This window comes from Crocodylus porosus, unplaced genomic scaffold, assembly GCF_001723895.1.
Source record: "Crocodylus porosus isolate Cpor-Errol unplaced genomic scaffold, CroPor_comp1, whole genome shotgun sequence".
NCBI lineage: Eukaryota > Metazoa > Chordata > Crocodylia > Crocodylidae > Crocodylus > Crocodylus porosus.
Genome location: NW_017728931.1, coordinates 100085867 through 100111478, shown reverse-complemented (window position 1 = coordinate 100111478; position 25612 = coordinate 100085867). Strand labels below are relative to the sequence as shown.

At 43.1% G+C, this 25612-nt stretch overlaps 1 protein-coding gene across 1 annotated transcript in view; it reads right to left on the bottom strand.

The window, feature by feature from the left end:
- CFTR (cystic fibrosis transmembrane conductance regulator) overlaps positions 1-25612 on the bottom strand; it is a 146662-nt gene that overhangs the window by 62517 nt on the left and 58533 nt on the right. Inside the window, exons 13-14 of the mRNA XM_019543952.1 lie at positions 4308-4402; positions 499-585 (exon numbers count right to left, since the gene is read on the bottom strand). Of these exons, the coding sequence (XP_019399497.1) occupies positions 499-585; positions 4308-4402 (182 nt within the window). The remainder of the gene's footprint in view (positions 1-498; positions 586-4307; positions 4403-25612) is intronic.

The following is a 25612-nucleotide window of genomic DNA, read 5'->3' as shown; positions in this document are numbered from 1 at the left end:
TGCCACAGCTTTTGATCAATCTCTTATTCAACTGGCCACTACTTTAAGTTGGCCCACTCTGTTTGGGTTTACCAAAAAATTGACAGAATATCCTTTTCTGTAAACACTGACACCCATGAAAAAGTTTGAGTTCTTCCAACTTAGGATGCAATAAACACTTCGCTACATGTATATACTGTTTATAAAAGAGTGTGTCCTGAGGTGAATGCATTATAGCAGACACAATACATTACATCTGAACCATAGCAATCATAGCTATAGCATGCCTTTTACTTAAGAAGGCAAGTATCATTACTGGGCTTTTGCACACAGAGTTCCAAATCATTGCTAAACATAATAAATGTCTACCCAAAGTTATCATCTTGACCACTTTTATATTTTTGCAGTATTAATAAAATTCAGTGCTGAAGAGATGTGGAAATCTATTCTTGTCTTTGTGCTTTGCATTGTGCTACTTGGCAGAACTCTCAAAAACAAACCTCTGGAACTATACAATACCTTTCAAATATATCCTTTTCTGTAAACATATCTAAATAGCCAAAAGGAGAATCCAGGAGATACAAATCAGCATCTTTGTACACTGCTCTAAATAAAGGAAATGGGAAAAAATTAAGTTCACTAAGATCTAACAGTTCAATTTAAATTTCATTTTAAATGGACATTTTTAAAACTCTATCCCAAAACAATTCTAATTAACAGACTTAAGGATAAACACTACCTATTTATAAGGAATCCTTGTTCAAAATTAATTCTGTTTATAAGACCCTTTTAAATAAAGCCTTTTCTCATTAGGTATGTGGTACACTCCAGTAATTTTTCATGAACTTCCCTGTAAGCAAAAGCTGGGGACCAACTGGCTAAGCAGCAGCTCTGCAGAAAAGGACCTGGGGGTTATAGTAGACAGTAAGCTGAATATGAGCCAACAGTGTGCTCTTGTTGCAAAAAAGACTAGCAGCATATTGGGCCACATTTAGCAGCAGGAGCATTGACAGCAGATGGATAGAAGTGATTCTTCCCCACTATTTGGAACTGGTGAGGCCACATCTGGAGTGCTGTGTCCAGTTTTGGGCCCCCCGCTATAGAAAGAATGTGGACAAACTGGAGACAGTCTAGCAGAGAGTAATGAAAGTGGTTAGGGGGCTGGGGCCCATGATGCATAAGGACAGGCTGAGGGAACTGGACCTATTTAATCTGGAAAAAAGAAGACTGAGGGGGATTTAATAGCAGCCTTCAATTACCTGAAGGGTGGCTCCAAAGAGGACGGAGCTAGACTGTTCTCAGTGGTGGGAGATGACAGAACAAGAAGCAATGGTCTCAAGTTGCAGCAAAGTTTAGCACATTTAGGAAGAACTTAGCACGTATCAGTAAGAACTTTCTCACTTGGAGGGTGGTAAAACACTGAAACAGGTTACCCAGAGAGGTCGTGGAGTCGCCATCCTTCGAGGTTTTTATGACCCAGCTAGACAAAGCCTGGGCTGGGACAATGTAGTTAGGGATAGTCTTGTTTTGAGCAGGGGTTGGACTAGATGACCTCTTGAGATCCTTTCCAACCCTAATTTTCCATGATTCTATGAATCTACACAGCTTCTTTTGTTGTGGTTTTTTTACTTTGGCTTTTAGATACCTGTTTAAGAACTGATCTTGAAGGTTGTGTTTATGTGCATGATACCTAACCACTTTAATGGGAATTCTGGGTGTATTCTAAAGCCCTTTGAAGTCAATGGAGAGATGGGTTTATGCCATACCCTGCTGCCTGGAAAGCTTGCAGTATTGGCAACTACAAATAGAATACAAAAAGCACTTTGAAATACTGTATTTACTTAAACATAAGACAACTCTGAATATAAGTGCCCCTCCCCCAATAATTAGATTCTATATATGGAAAAATTACACATTTCTTACAATTTTCCAAGATGTAGAATCTAGTTATTGGAGGTTTGCCTTGAATTTTGTCCCCTTCCCACTGCTACAGCAGGGAAAATAAATCTGGGGGTCAGATAGCAGACAGTAGTCAATATGCAAAATGCAGGTCTGTGAAAATGCAAATACATGGCAGGGAAAATCAATGGTATATTTGGTATCAATTGTATTTGGTATAAATCTACCAAATACAAAAAATCATGGACTAAATATAAACATTAGATTTATGGCACATTATAACCTGCCTGTCATCTGATAACCCCAGGTAACCTCTCTACATTTTACCAGCTACATTTTATTACTGGTCAACATTCCCCTCTTTCTCCCCGCACCTATTAATTCCTATCACCTCTGATCTTCCCTGCCACGCATTTGCATTCTGCCTATTGCCTTAAGCTTTTATTCCACCCAAGAGAACACACAGACACCAGCAGACTCTCCCTATACCTGAAGACGGGTATTTGCACCTGAAAGTTTGTAAAGAACAATTTTTCCAACTATTTAGTTGGTTTAATAAAAGATATCCCATTTACCCAAAGAACTTTGTCTGCCTATTTACCTGTTGAAGGTGGTTTTCTTCACAGCTGCAAAAGCTTAGGACATTTTTTCATAAAATGAACATAAAAGTTAAGACTAGAGAACAACACAGAATTCTCTCTTTTCCCCTCTACTGGATTATATCTTTTCAGGCCACAAGGCAGAACATTTGCAACTTTGGGAGTGCCTGCTTTGGTCCTCTTTTAACACATATATTTCTTTAAATGCAATTATTACTGAATAGATGTCTCTCTGTCTTAAATGAGGAGAAATAAGTTAAGTACGTGTAAGAAATAAAAAGTCTTCCACAACATACTTTTTATTGAGGACCATCACTTAACTGAATCCTTAAAGCACAGCCCTGAGAAAGTGATGCAGTGTCTCTGCTGGAGGAATAGCACTGAATAACTAGGAAGCACTGTACAGCTGGTACAGAGAAGAGATAGAGTTCAGACCTGCTTCTTTTGAAATGCCTTGCATCCCAGGGATATTTGAAGTGATGAGTCTTTGTACACAAAGTGCAGACACTGCATTTGTAGCTGTCTCCTGGGTAAAAGGGAAAGGGAAAGGAAGCTTCTGACCCCCATCCCCTACAGGCATCCCTTTAAAAGCCAGTCACAGCCTGTCACAAAATCACAAACACATGGACAATTGCCTATTTTACCATACTACTTTGCTCCACTAGGTTCCAGTGATCTTGTTTTTATAACACTAATTCTAAATAACTGTGTAAGTCTTAATGCTTTTAACTTTCCCCTACACCTTTTGGATACCACTTTCAGTACAGTACCTAACCTGAAGCTGGAAGATTAATGAATTATTTGGAGAAAATACTTGCTTTACTTCCTAAATCATATATCATAGTTCACTGAATGGTAGTGCAGACCAGATTCCTCACCTTAAAAAGCAAGTGCACAACTTCTCTGACTCCCCCAGATACAGGATAAGACAGGGAGCCACTGCCAGAAATTGCTTACTTCCACAATGATCTATTTTAATATTTATGTATTTTAGTGGCTGTTTGCTTTGTTTCCTTCCTGATCAAGTAACTTTAAATGAAATAATATTAAAGTAAACTTTGGCTTAAGGCCTTTGATTAAATGAATCTATTTACTGTTGTGTATATCAGTCTGTTACTGTAGAACTTTCAGAAGCATCCACTCACTTGGAAAGGCTGAACTGAGATCATACGACCATACTTTTCAAAGGTGTTGATTACCCATTTCTCTCACTGATTTTACTTAGTGGTAGATATTCAGTTGCTCTGAATTTTGATCCCTGGCCATATCATCATTCAAAAATTGTCCATATTATGGTCCAAAAATGCAGACATCTAAAATTAGCAAGTATATTTTTTAAAACATGGGCTTTATCCATGCTGTACTTGAGTTTGCATGTCAAGAAAATGGAAATACTATAATCTTTCAATCATTTGATTTGTGAACTTCTTAAAGACCCTCTGGTGATAGGTACTGTAATAAAGAAGGATACTAGAATATTTCTTATTTCTATCTTCCATGACAAACATTTCTTTGGCACTATGGAAATTCATACTTAATGCAGTGATTCAAAGAGGCTTTCTCAGTTAACTATCAAAACTTTGATTTTGGCTGAACCAATGAGTGTCTCTGATATCAAACTATTAGAACTAAATTAATAAATATATAGGTGTGTCTATAGCATCATAAGGCAAAACTCTGATCTCAGATAATACAATTTAGTTTCCACAAAAACTAATAGGCATCATCCACATAAATTCCTTCATGGTATAATTTGACCACATTTCATTAAACTTTTCATATTTTTTTCCAAATGTAAAATATCAGCCATTCAAATGCTAAAATATTCACCTTGCTAGTGAGATTCTTGCTCGTTGACCTCCACTTAGGGTGATTCCACCTTCCCCCAAGACTGTATAGTCTTTCTCTGGAAACTTTGAAATGTCCTGGTAAAAGATTTTAAAAATCAGGTGATGCATTTTTCATATTCAAATGACATAAGATGCAGATTAAATTAAAATAACAGCAGGCAGACAGGTCAGATGGAAACAAACTTAAAAACACATGTACAACTATGTATTTATTTCATTTGTTCCTGTATTCAGAAACAAAGATGAAAGATATGTACGTAACACATACATTTCTGTACGTCAAAACACAAATAAAAACTGTTAAAACTCAAGAGCAAATATTAGTCATAAACATCAGTTTCTCAAAAGCAAAGAAGGGACTTTTATATCATGTAGTTCCCAAGCTTGATCATTAAAGAGATTTCTTATCAGGGAAGAGTGATAAATGTGTGCGTTCAACTGAAGTTAATGGAAAAAAAAATTGTGGGTCTGATCACCTCCAGACTTCATGGAAGTCCATACTCTCAGTGGCTCCAATAGGTAGGCTGGGTTCCAAACCTTCAATCCCCAAGCCACTCACCCTTGTGGAGATTTGAAATAGATCCAAACATTACAGAATGAGTTGCATCTTACTTAAGCAAACTGATGAATTAGTATGTTGTGATCTCTGGCAAAAGCACAAAACCAACAAATTCAAAGTTTGGGCAGAGCTCTGCTACACAAAGGAGGCGGGGAAGGGAAAAAAAGCAGTGGGGATCTGTTTGCACCCCCCTGATAGAGGTGGTCAAATTAGACTGAACATATTTATTCATCAGAAAATGATAGCTGATTAAAATGAAAATGTCCCATGGAAACTTCAGTTGCAACAAACTTCCATCAAAGTACAAGCAGGTTGATGTCTGAAACCTGCCTGCTTTCCCATTAGATCACCATGTGAGCTGCTGGGGAACCTTGCCTTCCACAGTCCACAGCTCCAAGCCAGTCTTGGAAATTAAGCTGCCTGGAAGCTGGGATCCCCATGTTCTACAGTTCCAGGTCAGCTTGCATTTTGAAATGCTGTAAGGGCTCTCAGCATCCAGTCTTCCAGCTCTACAGCAAAAGATTCTCCCCTTTCAGGGCACTCTGTCAGCTGCTCCTGGGAATCAGAAGGGCAAGAAGCTCCTCAGGACACAAGGCAGCAGGTAAATTCATGTTAGAAAAAATGAGCCCAAACATTTAAATTTCTTTCCTAAGTTTTTTTAAATTTCTTCTGTGAAAAAAATCTGAATTTTTAATCCTGAAAACAATGACACTTTTTTTTAAAAAGCAAAATTTCATGCAGAATGGAAATTCCAGTGTTTCACCCAGCTCCTCTTCTTTCTGTACCACATGGCCCTGGACTTAGGGTCTCATGGCATTGGGAACCATAAACCAGATGCTTAACTTTTACCTGTTAAGCAGAGCAGATTACCCCACTTACCTGAGTAAAGTGAACAAAGCTCATTGGACAATCTGGGTCCAGATCATTTTATTTTTCTTGAGTACAAAACTGAAATATTTGTGGGGATTTTTTTTTCCTGTAGGCAATTATTGTTTCTAAAATATAAAAGCTGAAGTTCATTGCATTCTAAATGACATGGGTGGGAATATGTTTTGTTACTTTAAATCTTCCTCTGGTCAGAAAATGTGATCGACTATTTCTCATCAGGACTTTGGAAAAAAGGTGAACAATCATGCCTCACTGTGGCATCAGACTGGATATTTATTAACCTGATTGACTAAATCAGCCACCATATGACTATATTTCAACAACTGGACCAGGATGGGAAAATTATCTTTAGTTTGTACACTCACAACTAAAACACCCTGGTCTCCATTAACAGGGATGGCTGACTCCCCAAAATTCAGACATATATGTCATCCACCCTAGATTTCAAGGAGAGTTAGATCCAGGGTTCTGGCTCTACCCCCATATAGGTAAGGTGTGTCAGCTGAAGCCCATTTCCTGAGGTTCCAGGGGGCCAATTTTTAGTTATCAAGATGCTGGACTTATAACCTGTGACTGATCCAGAATTTCATAGTATTATTCATTCTGTCTGAGGCAAGTGCAGTTTATAAGGGAGGAAGAAGAAAACCTTTTCTGGCAAGTTATTTATATGTTTATTTTAAAACTCTTTGAAATGTCTCAGGGGTTTGGAATGTTAGAAATTATCAGGTGGAGAATGATTTGTGGTTAAAACCACAGGTGAGGCAATTGAAAGCATATTATAAAGCATCCCTGCCCCTCCCAAGGGGCTCCACAGGCTGGCTGTGCCCCTGCTGAGCCACTGCAGTGGGAGGGGCCCCTGGTAGGGGCAGCAGCCCATCATACTGGCCAGCACCACAAACCCCTTCCCAGCAGTGGGCCCTGCTGCAGGGTGGGCAGAGCTGCAGCGGGCTGCACATGACAGCACCAGGGCCCAGAGAGGGCCAGACTTCCCCCCCCCAGCACTGCCACCGCAGCCACTTTCCTTGCCTCATAGCATGCCTTCCCCTTCACCCCCCCGATCTCGGAAGGGGCTCCTTCCCCATCATGGTTGTTTCCCCCTCACCGCTCCAGAGGCTAGGTAGGGGCACAGCCAGATGCCACAGACTGGGCAAATCTGGCCTGCAGAAGGGCTTTGTCTGGCCCCCAGCAGTTTCCTCAGTCCCACTGGGCTGAGACACCACTCCCTGGGCTTGCAGTGGGGCTAGGGCTGCTCCATGGCGGGACTGCCTTTCTTGGCAGCCCAGCCACAGCAGTTCCTTTGCTGCTGCTGCTGGTTCCAGCCCCAGCCCTAGTCCCATGGTACAGGCAGGGACCTGACCCCGCGCACCCCACACCAGCTCCAAGCTTGCCTGCCAAGGCTGAGCAGCAGCAGCTGGAAAAAAACAGCTGCTCAGTGCTGGGGAAAAGCCCCTCCCTGTCCCTCTGCTGGTGCTCCCAGGTGCAGCTGCCTGAAGACAGCACCCAGCTGCCCTGTCTCTTCACCACATCACCACCACCTCTGGGCTGCCCCATGGGGCAGCAGTGGCAGCAAAGCAGACAGAGGACAGGCTGGTGCCAGCTCTGAGAGGCTGCAAAAGGAAGTGCTGGAAGTGGGACAGGGAGGGGCCCCTGAGCAATGGTGGCGAGGGAGAAACAGCTGCTCAGCACGGTGGGGAGGGGAAAGTCCCTCCCCCGCCTCCCCCACTCAGGTCCCTGCCAGTGGGACAGGGAGGGGGGAATTAAACGCCTGCTTGGCCAGTTCAGCCCAGACTGGCCATGCCCCCCTTCCCACAGCTTCCCTGCAGCGAAGGACATGCTCTAGTGCCCCCCGCTCCTGGCCTGAGCAACTCCAGGCATGTGCCCACATGTCTGTTCTGTTACAAACTGGTTCACTCTCCGTAGGTTAGAGTAACCTGCAAAGGTTGAATCAGTTTAGGCTCCGGCTTTCTGAATGTCTGTCCCCAGCCCTAGAGATGTGAGTTGATTGCAACTGTAATTATTACCCAGTTCTCTTTGGAAATAATGTTGCTGGTTTCTACTCTTGTACTTCCAGAAGTGCAACTAGATAACTGCTGTGGAGCTTACTGAAACTTCCAGTCAGATGAGGGTGAAATCCTCTGGTCCTTGTTCTACTGACCAAAATGGTACAGGATTTTGTCCTGCATGTTTGTGTGCAGATGCATATAAAATATTTTGTACCTATACAGAATTCCTGTGAGTGACCCTATTGTGCTTCCACCCCAACTCAGACTGCTGCACAGACAAGGAATTTCAGTCTGATGATGTAACAAGTTGACTAATTTCTTCCAAAGGAGAAAGTGCAAGAAGAAATCCAATACTTCTCTGACTCCAGTTCTTTCATAGTTAAGGGATGCTTTCAAAGCTAAATCCTATTTTATATTTCCCTTTCAACATTTCCCCTTTTCCATTCTGAGGTACTTTTCAATTACAAATATTAACATTAGAGTTGTCCTAGATCCATCCACAGGCAGAAACACTCTAGAGGATTCTCCGGCTCCCCTGAAGGTAGGTTGTTTTTGTTGTTGTTGTTTGGGAGGGAGGGGCTGCGTGCAGAGTTCTGGAGGCAGGGACCATTGGGATGGCTAGAGAGGAGACTCCTGGTGAGAGAAGGAATGGAGGTTGATGGAGCTAGCTGAGACTGTGTGGAAGTTGACTGCAAGAGATTTTCACATGAATTTTTACGAGGGCTAGGTAGTAGTCTGAACATAAAATAAGAGTTTTGACAGTTTTGTTTTACCATACTCTGTCAAAGTATCTGATCGCTTTTTCTTTTTTAAACCATTTATGCTTCCATTTAAGAAAAACAACCCCCGCCTTGTTTTTCTGTTACTTTATCAAAGTACCTGTGGCAAATCATGACTTCAATGCAAATCAATTACCTGGTGTAACAGGAAGCCGGGGGCTCCCTCTTATTTTAAGTGGCCAACAGCCACAGGGTACCAGCTGCCAGGAGAGACTGACCGGTGAGGGACTGATAGGCTGCAGGAATCCAATGCAGAGCCAGAGACTCAGCAGTAAGGCAACAAGACAGAACACTTATTTTAGTGCTGGTAGCACAGCAGTAGTACTGTAAGACAGAGTTCAGCCTGGAGAAGAGGAAAACTGCTATGCAGTTTGGCTGGTCTGCAGACTTAATAGAGGACGCCCGCAGTGGGACAAAGGAAGGCACATGACTCCCCGAGGCAGGCCTTGGTGAATATATAACCCAGGCTGAGTCTCTAGAAAGAAGCTGGCTCTACAAGCTGCCAGGGAAGGAGTTCTACATATTAGTGATGGTGGCTGAGGGGCTGTTGGGGAACCCCACTGCCCTGCTAACTGCAAGTAAGGAGCTGGGGGTCTGCCAAGAGCCAAACTGTGTTGGATAGCTTGGGTGCTTCTAGTTGTGTTCTAGCCAGAGGGCTTACCTTTTCATTGTAGTTATGACTGGTGGACTAGTTGGGACTAACAAGGGAAGGTGGAGGTCCCAATAGTGCCAGGAAAGCACAAAGAGGTTTGAGCCTGCCAGGGCAGGACACAAGCTACAGTTTACTTGAAGGAGGCAGAGGCCAGAAAGAGCCACGTATTGAACTGAGGCTCTGAGCCCACTGGTGTTCTTAAAAAGACACAGAGGCTGGAGATGACTGTAAACTGAACTGGGGCTGCAAACTGCTGGAATGTAAAGACACAGAAGCCAGAGAGGGCTGTATGTTGGACTAAGGCCCATTTGAACATTAACAGTTAATATTTGTGAGGCATGGGCGTGGCTAAAGGTCATGAATTGACCCAAGGCTAATGTTGCTAGTGCACTGACCAACAGCAGACCAGAAGTCATTCTGGGACCTGGGCAGCCTGCCTTTTTTGAAGTTAAACAGTTCCAGCAAGGTGTGGCAGATGAGAGCTGGAATGAGACCAGGGAACCAAAACAGAGCAGGAGCTACTTGGCTGACAGGGGACTCCATCACCACCATGTCTGAGGACATAGCCCATTACCCCTGGGTATACTCATTCAGCAGGATAGATGGACAATAAACTTACATAAACCCAGAAGTATCTCTGGGAGTATCACAACACCCTGGAGTTTTGTCACAAGGGTTATAATAAATAAGATGCACATTATTTGCTTTGAATGTAAATTACAACTGCAAGAATACCCTACATAACCTTCTATTTCGGCTCTTTGCTACGAGAAAGCTTTGGTATCAAGTTTGTCAAACAGATACGTACAAATTTTCTTGTTAAGAAAAAGATGTGGCAGTAATAAACATGATAAAGTTTGGAAGGAAAATAGCGTCCAAGAAGTATGTTTAAGGCAGCTGCCAGTTTTCAAGTTTCTACATCTTGCATTAAAGGTTATACTGTATGAGGAATTCTGATGTGAGACAGTAGGTATGGGACATATTAGAAGGCTCCTCCTTTCCCCCAAAGTATAGTAAGGAAGACCTATAGTGGTCTACCTTTTCAATTATTATCTTTTGAAATACTTTCACAAAACCACAACATAAGACAGTCCTACAAAAGGCAAAAGGGAGCACAGATCTCAACTACTTTCTGAATTTCATTGTCCTTTCTTTTTTTAGTCCACTCCTATTCCCTCCTTGTTGCTTCTTGCACTCCCCAACTTCTCTACAATCTACTTCTCTTCACCACCTCTTCATTCCTGTGCTCCATTCCTTCTCTCTACTTCCCAGATGTCCTCTTCTGCACACTGTGCTCTCCTACCTTTCAAAATATTCCCCTCCTCTTCTTCCTTTTCCTTCCCTGTTTAGGTTGAGGAGATGGGCCTTCTGAGCCTAACCTGTGCCATCTGCTTTTTGCTAGCAAGCCTTTAAAGCATTCCCAATAACTAAAAGCCTGAATACTATACTGAATGCCTCATCATGTGGAATACCCTAAGTCAGTGGTTTTCAACCTTTTTTCATTAGTGAAGTTTCAAATGGAGGTGCAGACCCCTTTGAATTGTAAGTCTGGGTATTCACATATTTTTGATTGCAGTCATCTTTCATGGACACATTAGACATAGTCTGCAGAGCACAGATTGAAAACCACAGCTGTATGTAGTCAATATGCATGTTTGAGCTGAAACAGTAGCAAGGATTTCAAGGAGGAGTTGGAATACTATTACATCCAATTCACCCACTTCGCTCTAGTTTCAAGAAAAACTCACTCCCTCTTGTGCTGACTCACTCACATAATAATTTCTGTATTTGCAGGCAATCTCACACACTTTTAATATCTCACAGAAATGGAGAAGCAATCCAAGCAAGCTCCCAAATTCTCTACCCTTGAATTTCTGTAACTGGAACTGTGTAACCAAGACCCATCTTTAAGCTAAAGGGCTTGTAGCAAGTTTGAAACCATAATGACATTTCTTTTTAGGCAGAGACTATACCCTAGAGGCCAGAACCTCACCAAAACCTGCTCAACATAGCTTAGTAAAGATTGCTAAAAGATTGGCCAGCTTTGCACCAATCCAGTACCCTAGCACTAGCTGATTCCTTTAACTTGAGCATCTTGTCAGTGACCCAAATATCTTGGAATGCTAAATGAGAATCCCATTATCAAAAGGTGATCTTGTGAAGGCTGGATCTGCTGAGCTGAAGTAGCTTTGCAACAGTGGAGCACTATAAACATGCTGGAATACAGGGCAGGATTTTGCCTAGTAAGTGTGGGTGAGGAAATACTGACTCAAAAAACACGAAAACACATAAAGTCTATTTAATGACTATGATAACCTCTAACAGTTTGAACATTAACCACTCTCTCAGCAGTAAAATAAATACAGTCAAGAGTGGTGCTTTGTAGCGTCCTATGCTGATACCATTAGCTGAAGTGCTATTTTCATTTTCATCAGTCTGCCTCATCCCCTTCCCTCCCTAAGACACTGTGCAAAATACAGGTTTCAGAGCAGCTTAACTTGGATGGTGTCCTATCTTTCCCTGTCTCTTCTCAAATCAATTTAATTCCCCTAGCCTGACTTAACTTATATAAATCAACATTTTGCATATTAAAATCTACTGCCAAAGGAATAGTTCACTATGGAGTGAGCAAGTTCTGCCAGCATTTTCTTGAGTTTTGGGTGGACCTGAAATTCCCACTCAAGTATGAACTCTTGTGAAACAAACCTCCTGATTTTGGGTCATAAACATTCTGTAAATGATTTTACACAAAGCGAACAAGTCCCAGAGTCAGGAAGCACAGGTGATATTTTATTCAAATAAGAGACCAATAGTTTTTTAAATAACTAGTGATTTTGGACAACTTGAAACTTCCTAAAGAGACCTGATTTTCAGACAAGGAGTATTCAAGACTTTCTAAAAATCAGGCCTTAATACACCCCAGCTGAAATCTCATAGCAGCAATGGTCAAAAGCAAAAATGAGATAAACCAAAAGGTTCCATTCCAGAGCTGAAAATCTTCAAAGGTTTCCATCTGGTTGAGATGCACTGTATTTTAAAGACCATTTATATTTTTGATAAAGACAAGGATATGACAAAGTGAAATTTATGTTCTCCAAAATTAACAAACATCAGTTACAAGTACATCTAAGACTGAAAAAAAATAATGAGGAATAGGACTGTGAAAAGCTAATAGTCATAGATTTTTTTTAAACTTGGAAAGACCACTGAAATTCTCCCAATAAATTGTAACTTTGTTTTGAGCTAGAACATATTTTTTTATGAAGATATGAAGGCATTTAAAGACATAACAAGTTGGAAAAACTACATTTTCCAGTGAATTGTTCCCATGATTACTCTCTCTGTTTAAAAAAGTGCATCTTATTTCTAGCCTGAATTTGTCTACCTTCAGTTTCTAGCCCTTGTAGCTCATCATATGTTTTTCTGATAGATTAAAATAAACTTTAACAGGAATTTCTTCCTAATGTGAAGAAATGTGTCAGGCTGTGGCCTTGAACTTGGGGCCTTAACCTGCCCAGCACAGCTGCTCATCCCAGCTCACAGCTGCCCAGCTAACTAGAGCGACAAAGGAACCGTACAGAGCCTGACTCCTTGTAAGGGCCCTCAGACCAGTTCAACTCAACAGCTACAACTTAGCGGGGGCAGAGGGGGCTGGAATTTGCAGGGCAGGCTAGGCCAGGCCAGCTGACCCAGTTGGCCTCTGCCTATCAACTCCCAGAAGATCAGATATAGCTGTTAGCAGAGAATCAGTTCCTCCACTCCCAGGCAACATACCACCAGAAAGCTAGGCAGCACCAGTGTAAGGAGGCCTGTCAGATCTTTAGGCGAAGTTGCTGCATGTCAGCCTCACCCCATGGCACCCTGCACACCCCTCCCACTACCTGAGATGGCAACTGGCAGCACATTGTGGAATTCATCATTTAGTGCCACCTATTGTTAGTAGCCCAACCCAAAACCTTGTTGTAAGCCTTCTGAATTGGGCTGACCCCTCACAAAGCACAATACTCTGGGTCCTCCAAAATTGGGAAGCGTTCCTCAGGAGACCATGTTCAATGACCCCCACTGGGCTCAGATGGTGTAAATCACATTACAGTCCCTGCATCAAGGAAAAGATTCTGTCTCTGCATATGCTCCCCACTTTCACGGCTCTGCAGCAGAAACCCAGAGGATAAGCTAGCTCTACTTTATCAGTTCCCATAGGGACTGCAGGAGAAAATTAAGGATGAGCTTGCCTGGAGGGAATCACCATCAGGATTCAAGGCTTTCATGAACCTAGCCATCCAGATCAACACTTGCCTCCACAAAGGCAGGGAGGAAAGAACCCTAACCCTAACCCTTATCCTCCAGGGCTTATCCTATTACCCTCAAACACATGCAAGTCGATGCTGGGCACTGGCACCTAACACCACAGAATGGGAGCAATGCTAGTGGCAGAAACTGTGCTTTTAAGGTTGGGACACAAGCTGACCATGGGCCCCAGAAGAAATCATTTTAGGGTCACCCTAAATCCCCAATACCAATGCAACCTACAATGCTTGTACTAAAAGGCCACACACAAATCCCCTGGATTCTTTGAGCCTCTTCCCATTCCCCCTCAACTGTGGTCCATTATCTCACTGAACTTAATTGTGGAGTTGCCTGGATTAAATGGGTGCTCCATGATTCTGACAGTGATAAATTAACTAACCAAAATGTCCCACCTTGTCCCATGTGCAGGTCTGGTCTTGGCCAAAGACATTATCTACTTATGGTTAGATCACACAGTTTGCCCTCTCAGCTGCAAAACATCTGACTATGGGTCCTAGTTTGTCTCCCAGTTTTAGCTTAAGGCCCTGGTAGGGGTATGTGCTCAGCTCTCACCAACATATCACTCAGATTAATGGCCAACATGAAAGAACAAACCAGATTTTGGAACAGTACCTCCAGTGCTTCTTTAATTTCCAGCAGGACAACTGGGTCCTCCTGCTAGTACTCACAGAGTTTACCTACAACAACTCCATACATGCCTTGCCTGGGCAAAGCCCAGTCTTCGTTTATTATTGGTTTCACCCCCAGTTACACTTTGCCTTACCTACTAACTCCAACAGCCCCATAGCCATGGACTGGGTACAACATATGCAGGAGGTCCAAGAGGCCACCTGGAAAGGGCAAAGGAGGCATACATGCAACAAGCACAGAAATATCATCAGCAGGGACCTGCCAACTCAGAAGGACAGAAGGCATGGTAATCATCTGAACACCTTGGCACCCACTGGCCCTCACAGAAACTGGAACACAGATATACTGGCCTCTTCCATATTGCCCAACAAGTCAATCTGGTAACACTGAACTGCAACTTCTACCAACACCAAAAATCCATCTGATATTTCACATGTCCCTGCTCAAGCACTATACAGAAGTCTCACTCCCACAGCAATCCCAACATCCTCCACCTCCTGTAATAGTTCACAGCAAAGAAGAATACTTGGAAGGGATGGACCCAAAATGGAGACAAGGGAAATTACATTACTTTGCAGTTGGGGGCTGGAGGAACACATATGGGAACCAATGGGAAACATGCACACCCCGATCTGTTAAGAAAATTTTATGAGGACTGTCACAGGATCAAGGAGATGTCCTGTGACTAATATAAGGTTAAGGAGCTGCCAATCACCAGTGGCAGCTCAGGTGCTGGTTGCCGCAGCAACCAGATAGGTCAGGTGACCAGAAGGGGGCAGGGCCAGACCTTTATAAACTGCCCAGGCCGGAGCCAGAGCAGCAGTAGCTGCTGGTAGCCTCATGAGCGGCCTGGGTTGGTAGTTGCAGCCTTACCTTGCTGACCGGCTGCAATGATGCTAGGGATGAGAACACCCTGAAGAGAGGTAGGGTTGGGAGCCCTAGAGTGGCTTGGAGTTTACATTATGAGCGGGGAGGCTCTGTGTTGTTTGTGTTGTAGCCAGTTGGCTCAGGTTTCGGTTATAGTTACACCGGAGGACCGGGTGAGGCTGTAGGGGTGTGAGGAGGCCTCACAGGGACTCCCCAGGAGCGTAGTGCCACTGTGGGCACAGCACAAGGAGTGCCAGAAAGGCGCTCGGGGTGTGAGGTTGTAGCCCCAGCTGCGAGAGGCGCGGCACAGGCCCCAGAGTGGGGCAGCGGGCGCGAGAGGCGCAGCACAGGCCCCAGAGTGGGGCAGCGGGCGCGAGAGGCGCGGCAAAAGGCCCCAGAGGGGACGAGAAGCACTTGAAGTGCGGCAAAGGCTCCACAGAGGGTGAGGAGTGGCGGAAGAGCCGCAAGACAGGCCCAGTGGGGCGAGGCCTGGGGCAAGGCAAGCCCAGAGGCGCCAGTAGCGGGGTGCAGGTTGCAGCAGTGGCCCAGAGGCACCGGTAACCGGGTGCAGGTTGCTTAACCGGCCCAGAGGCGCTGGTAAAGGGGCGACAGGCACGTGACCAACCCAGGGGCACCGGTAAAGAGGTGCCAGTAGCGATAGGCCCAGGCGGTGCGGAGACGGGTGCCGGGGCGTGACAAGCCCGGGGGTGCCAGAGAGGGGCACCAGGGCAGGACGAGCCCAAGGGGTGCCAGAGAGGGCGTCGGAGGGCAAGGACAGGATAAACGTCCAGGAACAGCTGTGAGGCTTGGGGCGTGCTGAAGGGGAGGTAGGAGGCACGCATTGCCCATAAGGCTGGGGGTGTCGGGGCACCCCACTAGGAGCGGAGATAGTATCAGCACAGTGTCAAGGCGATAGGTGGCAGCCTCCCTAATTGAACCATTTGACATCAAAGGCGTGGGGGGAAGGATAAGAGGGTGATGAATCGCCTAATTTGACACGGCAGGGGGCGCTAAGCTCACAGCCACTCGCAGGCCCCACTCCGTGACAAGGACCATCCAGGAAAAACCTAGGCAAACACCTCTCCACCCTTGCCATAGGGGTGGAGAGGGAAGCAGGAAATGACAACTCATGGCCTCAAACCTGGGACCTCAGTCTACCCAACATGAACACACATCATCTGCCCAGCTAACCATCTGCCTGTCACATGCCCAGCTAACTACCCAGGCTGAGCACATGTGGCCAGAAACATCCATCTGCACACTTCCAGGGTGGCCAAGCAGGGTCAGCTAACCCTTTACCCCTCCAATTTCAATATAAACTTCTTACCTGGAAAATGAAGTGTCTGGGCAACAGAGCTCTGTACTTACACAGATTGCCTTGCTGTTCCTCAGAGCTTGTGCCACAACCAACTCTGCCTCACGTATCAGCTCCCTGACACCTGGCCCTCCAAATCCATGCTCTTCCTGACCCTTCAGCTTCCTAGCTCGGCCTCTCCCTCAACCTGACTCCTGGCTACCTGCCCTGGCTTGCCCTGAGGGCCTTGTAACATATTGCACTTTGAGATGCTCAAATGTTGATTGGTGTTAGTGCTAGCTTGAATTTGGAAGTTACACGTTAAGGCTAAAAACCTTCTCCGACTGTCCTCCACCTGCACAACTGTGACTTGCCGCTAGAGGGCTGGCAAGCACGGGCCTGACTGGGAGCTACAGCTGTGAACTGCCACTACAGGGCTGGTGAGGGGTGTGTGAAAAATAAGTTGGGGGGCAGGAACATGAGGCTAAAAAGCCAAGAGTTAATGGGATGGGGATGGGCAATGAAACGGGACTTGGAAAGGAAATGGGGATGGGGGAAGATTGGTGAAATGAAGGAATTCAGCCACTAAATGATTTTTTTTTTTTACTTCTTTATAAAGAAATAAAAAGGAAATACATTTAAAAAGGTTTCATGTTTTAATAAATTGAGATTTGGGAATGGGGGCCACTGCATCTCCTGTATCAGCATCCTAGCACTTGAAAATGGTTGTGGGGGCACTTGAACTAAAACTTGTTTGATATGCTTCAGTTCAAGCACCCCTGCCACCATTTTTAAGTGTGGGGACACTGATACACTAGACACAGGAGGCTGCTGGAGTGTGGCAATTGCTGATTGCCACCGATTAATCAAGTGTGCTCTAACACACTGGAATTCCAACGCATTGAAGCAGCCTTGGCGCCCATGTATAGACATCGGGAGTTACTAGATTTAATGTGCATTACCTAAATTGCATTAATTGCATGTAGATGTGCCCTGTGGGGACCCCCCCCCCCCAACCTCTATGATATTTAGAGCCCTCTCACACCATGATCCTGTAATGTGCATAGGAAGGATAAAACAAAGCCTTTATACTCTTTCAGTCCCCATCCCCTGTAAACCATGCAGCAAAAGGATTTTAGTGCGCCTTTCTTTTTATTATTTAATTTTGCATGGAAACAAAGCCTATGTTTGTATTCTCTGTTAAACATTATCTCTGAGGACAGATAAGGACTCTCAAACCATAAGTCTATTTACTTTAAGGGTGGCAGCCTCTTCAAGAGACTAATAACTTGTAAATACAATTCTCTATAATGTGATAGCTACTAATGTCGTGACTGAATGAAGTATAGAATATCCATATTCTCTTTCAAATTAAAAAACAAAGAATTGTATTAGGAATATGATTTCCCAAACTAGTGATAATATGATTTTTTTTAATACAAAAAGTTATTCTAGGGCTCACTTCTGCAGGCTTAGGTCTATTGTACACTGCAAATATTTTGCTGGCTATAGGTATGTTGGCTGAAAGTACAAAAAAAAATCATACCCTTTAGCTGAAATAGCTAGCAAAACCCTTGGTGTGGGCACCACTATGCCAACAGCTTAGCTTCTATCATTCAAAGAGGTGGTATAACTATGCCAGCAGAAAACCCCTTCTGCCAGCATATGTGTCAGCTCCACCTGGGGGCTCTGCCAGTATACCCATGAAGGCATAGAGGTAGCAGCAGTAGCTTAGTAATGGGATAAACCCTTTCTCTAGGGACTCCATTTTTCTGTCAGATTGGGTTTTTTTCTCTCATTAGAGAGAGAACTAACTGTATAGACTCTATTTGTAAACATCCTAAGGCTCTAGCTTTACCAGGTGTTAAAAGCATATTGCCTTATCCACAATGGGCTGTTAGCACAAGTTACCCAGCACCTTTCAAATATTAGTCTAGGTTATGGTCTTGGATGGCCCTTCATGGATCACCTTGATCTCCTTTAGGAATGATTAGCATGTGAGCATTGAAAGGATCACAAAAGATCACAAATCAGTTTTAATCTCTTAAAGTAACTGGGTTATCATTTATCATTTTTTTCTTAGTTAAAAGAAAAACAATCTTTAGAATGCATGGATTGCCCATTTCTGCTAAAAGGAAATTTTAAGACCACAAACAGAAACTACCAAAAACTGCTATGTTAAAAGATGGACTGTTGTAATATTGGGAATAAATGCATTTGAAACCTGTGCCAAAGAGTCATAGAATAAGGACAGAATATTTTTCTAGTTAATGTGTCCAACTTGAAGTATCAACTGAAATAACTTGGGACCAGAAAAGAATTCCATTACAAATAAAACTCTGAACCTTGAGTTATAGGTAAATAGTCAGGCTGTAATACAACCATATAAAATCATAGAATTGCCTTTTATGATAGGTAAAATGAATACAGCATTATCTGGCCATGAGAAGTGACTCAATAAATCAAATGAGTCATTTCTATCATCAGATAGTAGTGTGAAATAAATCACTTCATTTTTACTGATTACAGGTCAACTTTCCAGGTTTCCTTTCATGATGATTGTGAACTCATATTACTGGTATTCCAGATCTTAAGATATATTTCTGGCATTTTATAATAATGTCCTCTCCAAGCACAAACACATTTATAAAAACAGTGTTGGAATAATTCATGTTTATTTTTTATCTCAGATTTCTGAATCAACTAGCTTCAGCTACAAGTAAAAAGAGTTTTTGATTTTCCCTTTTCCCCTTCCCTCCATCTCCTCTCCACCCCACAATCTGCCAACCCTCTAGACTCAGACTGGGCTCTGAAAATCGTGCTATATTCTCCCTTTTTGAGTAAACACCAATATGATTCTACAGGCCAAATTAGGCCTCCAGCTATACCTGTACAGGCCACTGTATCTAGATTTTACCTGAATTTGCCCTTTGATGGGATTGCACAGGTGTAATAACTCAAAATTTAGTAGCCAGTTTCTGTGGATTAGCTCACTCAGGTCATATTCTTTAGCCGGACTGGTTAGGCAGGGCTAACAGTAAAAAACAGTGATTGTTAAGGGCTGTTAGGTTTTCTCAAGTTACAGTTCCTTAATTTGCAGTGCTGTATCAAAGTTTACCTTTCCTTTTAAAGTGACAAGTAGGGTGTCTTGCCACAGAAGAGGAATGGCATAAGCTCAGGCTGTACAAGTTTATTGCGTTGCACTGTCAATGTGCCACAAACCAGGCAAAGGAGACTGTTTCTAGAAGGCATAGCAACAGTTCTGACAGCCTGCCAATTCAATCCTTGGCTTCCCCATGCCAGTTATACCAAGTGTACAATATAGGGCCTACAGCAATGTTTTTTGTTTTGGGTGGGTTTTTCAGGGGGGGTGAGAGGGGACTGGTATTGAGACAACACCTGTCAGGCAACAACTAAACTGAGACAAGCAACTTATTGTAAATAGGCTTGTATTGAGCAGTTGCAGACTGGTAATGACTACTGATCTGGCACGGACTTGAACCAGTTTATCTAAAGATTGAAAGTCACTGGGCATTTGGACCCATCTATGCATTATTCACTTACTGTGCATTATTCACTTATTGGAGCTTGTTTTGTAGAAATTATTATAACAGATACATACTCTACTTGTGTATTGAAAAACAAAAATCGGCTTCCTGCCCTACTTCCCTCCTTGAAGAGTTTTCTACTACTCACAGCTTTACATGGGAAAAGGCAGAGAAAAGAACATAAGCAGTCTCTGCAGTACTGTTGCATGTAATTTTGCCCCCCACCCCCATGCCTCTACAAAAGGTTTCATGTCACTAAAATTTAAAGAAATTCCTTTAATATGTCCTACCCAAAGAGTATTTCAAGACTTAGGCAATCTATAGTCCTCACTCTGCTCTTTGCACAAAAGTATCTCATAGAAAGGACTATTGTTAAAAAGACCATTCCTGTAAGATACAGCTGCATAACCTGTGCTTCATAACATGTAATACAAGAAAAACTATATACTATTACTCTGATGCAGAGAATGTGTGGGAAAACAAAGATACTGAAGAAATATTTTAGAGACAATATTCTTTCCAGCATATACACATATATTACACATACACACTTTGCCCTCTTACATGCGCAATTCCAGCAGAGTGATCATTACACCGAATTTTCAGCTGCTCAGATTTAGACAAGTTCTTCATTTATCTTTCATAATTTTTTTACTATGCTTGTCCAGTTTAGGCTGAATATTTTACCCATTTTAACTGCATCTGCTGGAATCAAGTTATCCTTATCATTCTAAAGTAGTGGTCTCCAACCCTTTTAAGTAGGAGATCACCTTTGGCTTTTAAAAGCAACCCAAGCTCTACTGTGTGCCCTCCTGCCCTCCACCCAGCAGGTAAGTCTGTGGGGAGGGAAGAAGGGGGACAGATCGAGGAAGAGGGAGAAAAAATTATTTGGGGGGAACACCTCCCCAGCAAGTAAGTCCCACCCGACTAGGACCCTACTCAACCTACCCCTGCTCCTGCCTTTGTGGCACTGTTCCTCACCGCAGGGGCCTCGATCTAGCCCCTGCCCCTTCCCTTCCCCACAGACTGACCTGCTGGGCTGGGGCACGCACATGTATGCACACAGGCACTCAGCCCTCCACTCCAGCCTTGGATTGACTCCAAGAGGCTTCAAGATCTACTTGCGGATCGAGATCCACTGGTTGGTGACCACTGTTCTAAATATATAATACATTCAAGTCCTTTCTACTTCTGGAATTCTGAATAATTTTCACTTGTGCCTAATTTCAGACATTTGTTATTCACTGAGCTGTGAACAAACATAGGCTTCATTTCAAAAATGGAATTGTGCAAGTATTAGTATGGAGATATTAGTGTGGCTAAGCACTGTTGTTATTAGTCCAATAACATACCCTAGGAGGAAGAAAGCTGAGATATTTAAGTTGTTTTTTTTTTTGGGGGGGGGTGTTAAACAAACATGGACAGCAGAATAATCTCATTTCACCAAGGAGTGATGCAATAATGCCACTTCATATTTCTCTTCCGTGGCCTTTCTTCAAAAGATATATAAGCAACATCAACAGAAGTCAAAGATGACAGCATTACAGCTTAAAACTATTTGTTATACAAACTACTTACACTACCCTTTTATCCTAAAAATACCAATCAAATTCTAACTTGTGTAACTGCTAGTCCACCAGTGGTAATGAAGATGAAGGTGCTGCTGTATGCAGGGTGCTAGCAGTTTCAGTATTCTTATCACCAAGTAGCCTAACCCTGCTCATGGTAGGGTCAGAGCACACAGAAGTTAAAATATCACTAGTCAACAGAGTCTTGAATACATTTTTGCTAAATGGATCTGAAACAGTGATAACAATGATAGAAAGTTTCTGGAAAAAAATCCTAGAAAACAAAAACAAGCATGTTGTTTGTCCTGCTGACCACCGCTTCACACTGACAGCTTATATTCATTCAATGACCTCATGCGAATCTTACCTTCTGCAAGCGTATCACACATAGATTCTTTAATGAGCTTTTCCAGGATTTTACCTGAAGTGGAGGTTAGGCTGATAGGCCTATAGTTGCCTCTTCTCCTTCTTGAAGATGGGCACAATGTTGGACCTCTTCCAATCCTCAGGAATTTCCCTCATGCTTCACGAATTCTGAAAGAGCTTTGCCAGCCAGCTCCTTCAGCACTCTTGGACAAAGTCTGGTCCCATTAACTTATAAATGTCTAGCTTTTCTAGTTGGTATTACACCCACTCAGCATCCACAGTGGGAAGGCTGTCAGTCCTGGCATGTCTCCAATAAGCCTTAACTCGCTTGGCTTTCCCCATGGACCAGTGAATTATGGAAGCAAAGTGGGCATTCAGGAGTTAATATTTTTCCTGAATATCGGTTACCATGTGTCCCAAGGTGTTAAGCAGGGGTCCCATACTTCCATTTGTTTTCCTTCTATTGCCTATATACCTAAAAATGGACTTCTTATTGTCCTTGAATCCTGTAGCTAACCTAAACTCCGTCACTGCCTTGGCTTTCCTGATCATTTCCCTACAAGTGCTGGCCACTGTTGTATAGTCCTCCTTGAGGACCGTCCCTAGCTTCCACTGTGCGTACACCTCTTTTTTCTTTTTTAAGAAGACCGCAATGTCCCTATTAAGCCAGGAGGGCTTGCCAGCCCTTCTGCTGCCTTTCCTTTTTGCAGGAAAGGTTCAAGAGGAGACTAGACAGTCACCTTGCTGGTTCAAGAGGAGACTAGACAGTTACCTTGCTGGGGTCACCTGACCCCCGATTATCTTTCCTGCTTGGTGCAGGGGGCTGGACCTGATGCTCTTCTGAGGTCCCTTCCAGCCTTACAATCTATGAATCTAGGACTAGTTACTTAAAGGCACAAGCAGCCCTGTTTTGAGGGTGTTGGTAAACCGGTAAATAGCACTTAACCCTCTGATCTAACAATGGATGTGATATTGCAGAATTTTCTGCTGCTGGACATGTTGCTAATCCCTGCAGCTGATATGACATAGGAGTTGACAGAATAGCAAGGTAATCAACTGATAAATTACCATCTCATGCCACGAAGGATCCTCTCTGAGAAGCTTGGACCAATAGAAAAAAATTATTGTTGGTGGGAAAACAAAATCTTTGCTGAATGAGCTTCTTAAACTGATGCAAATTTTCTCTCCATAAACATATTACTTTTACTTATTAATGTATCTTAGAAATCAAGGTGGAGGAAGCATTTGGAACCCTCAGTTTAAAAGCCTGACTGAAGCTTTGGTTTTATATTTCTTTGGACTTAAAACATATTCCCTGTCTTACTGAGAAACACTCTGAGTAACAGGTACTACCCTGGTTTGTTTTTTTCATAAACACTAAATCAAAATCTAGCAACAAGACACTCCACCCTCTAATAAAAACTACATGCCATCCTTTTCAGTGAACATTTTATTCTTGGAGAGGCTGAAATATTGGAAAGCTATGTGAACTATTTGCCTGCATTTTCCATCTTTGCCTAAGAACTTCTGAGATAAAGTTACCTCACACATGTTCAGTAATTCCTGAAATGGTTGTAAATGATAATTTTTAAGAAAACTGATCATGTCAGTCGAACAAATATGAATAATAAATGTAGTGCTTTCAAAATTATGCCAAAGCAACCTCGGTTATAAAAAGTCAAATCTGCTTTAAAAAATTGTCCTAAATAGATAAGGTGGTGAGCACATTGATTCTAATTTAATTTACTACATATCATGCACTAGCCAGTTTCAACAGTCAAATTCTCTGCTTATGATACTATTTACTTAACCAAGACAACATGAGGCATAAAACCAGTCCAAGTTTACAAGGGGAAAAAGAATTGAACCTAGGCTCTTCAATTTCCTTCTAGAGTATGTTGATGTATTTCATCATGTTGCTTCTCCTACAGAGTTCTGGATGTGATGAAAATAAAAGAGGGAACATTCTGTACATACAAAATTTGTTGGAGCTGATTCCTCTCTAGATGAAATAGCTTACCCTCTTCCCCAAGTTGTTGTGGTAATGAAAATATAGAATGTGGGAAAGAATGTCACTTAACCCTAATTAAGCACTAGATTTTGACTAGCCCTTTTGCAGGTGCAGAGTAAGGAAAAGAGTTTCTTTTCAGCCCCCTTTTCCCCATTCGCATAGCTGCTGTAGGAACCACACCCTGCTGCAGTTCCTTCACTCAAAGTGTAATGTGTAAGAGGTCATAATAAGACTGTAAAGGCCACATGAGTTACACAACACTTGCCTCCATAGGTGCATCACCTTTGTTGTGAGTGAAGAAATGTTCTTGTCCCTTGTCATGCTACGAGTGCCCCAAAACGTTTGTGTGACAATTCCTTGTAAGAGTTTGCCACGCCTTATTGAAAAAGAAGCCTGCTCGCTTATGGCATAATCCCCATAGTATGGGAATGACTGCACTCTACAGCTGACCCAGACAGGCAATTCCAGAGCGCAGGTTTCACACTGCAGAGCAAAGGAAACCTACAAGGTCCCCTGATGCATGCTTGCAGAGGCATGCCCTGGGAATTCACCTGTAGGATGCATCTGCAAGCCACAGCTGGGAATCCCATGTGGTTCCCTTGTTCTTCTATATGAAAAATGTAAGCCCCAGATTTCCTTGCTGGAGATGCTGGAGTACACATTTCAAATTGCTGAGAAAGGGAAACACATTGGGTTCCCTGGGCTGGGAAGCCACCCAGAGCCATTGTCCCATATGATGGAGTCCCAGGAGCACCAGGGACCTGATCCTACAGAACAGAAGCCCTGAGCAATGTCTGTACCTGCCAATCAATCAGATCAGCTATGCCAGGACATATCCCAGCACAGCTGATCCCATGACAAAAATGATGTTTGTTTGTAGCTCATGAGGCAAAAACTTCTGGGTATGCCTATGGGTTATGAGGATCAATACCATCCCAATATAACAGAGATACAGTTATTGGATCACAGAATCACAGGAAAGTAGGACTGAAAGGGACCTCAACAAGGTCATCTAGTCCAAACCTCTGCTCAAGGTAGGATCATCCCTGACTAAACCATCCCACCAAGTATCTGTCCAACCTGCTCTTAATAATTTCCAGGGATGAAAATTCCAGTCAGACTCTAGGTAACCTGTTCAAATGTTTGACTCTCCTTACAGTCAAAAAATTCCTCCTAATCTACAACCTAATTTTCTTCTGCTGCAGCTTGAGATCATTGTTCTAAGTCCTGTCCTCTATCACATTACAACAGAGAAAAGCCCATCTCCCACCTTTCTATAATTGCCCTTCATATATTTAAAAACTGCTATCATATCCCCCTGTTTTCTCCTCTCCAAACTAAACAATTGTACTTCTTTCATCCCTTCCTCCTAAGTCATGCTTCCCAGGCCTCTAATCATCTTTATTGCTCTGCACTGGGCTCTTGGACTCTTCCCAACTTCCTCTTGAAGTATGGGGCCCAAAACTGTACACAGTGCTCCAAGTGAGGCCTCACCAGTGCTGAACAGAATGACAGAATCACTTCCCTTGACTTTCAACTGATATTCCTGTTAATGCAACCCAGGATGCTGCTGGCTTTTTTTCCAACAAGAGTACATTGTTGGCTCTTTCAGCTTATGGTCTACTGTAGGTCTTTCTCTGCAGTACTGCAACTTAGGCTATCATTTCCCAGTCTTTATTTGTACATGTAATTATTCTGTCCCAAGTGCAGGACTTTCCACTTGTCCTTGTTGAATCTCATCTGACTGATTGCAGACCATTTCTCCAGTTTATCCAGGTCATTCTGGGACCTAGCCTTTTGCTCCAGTGTCTG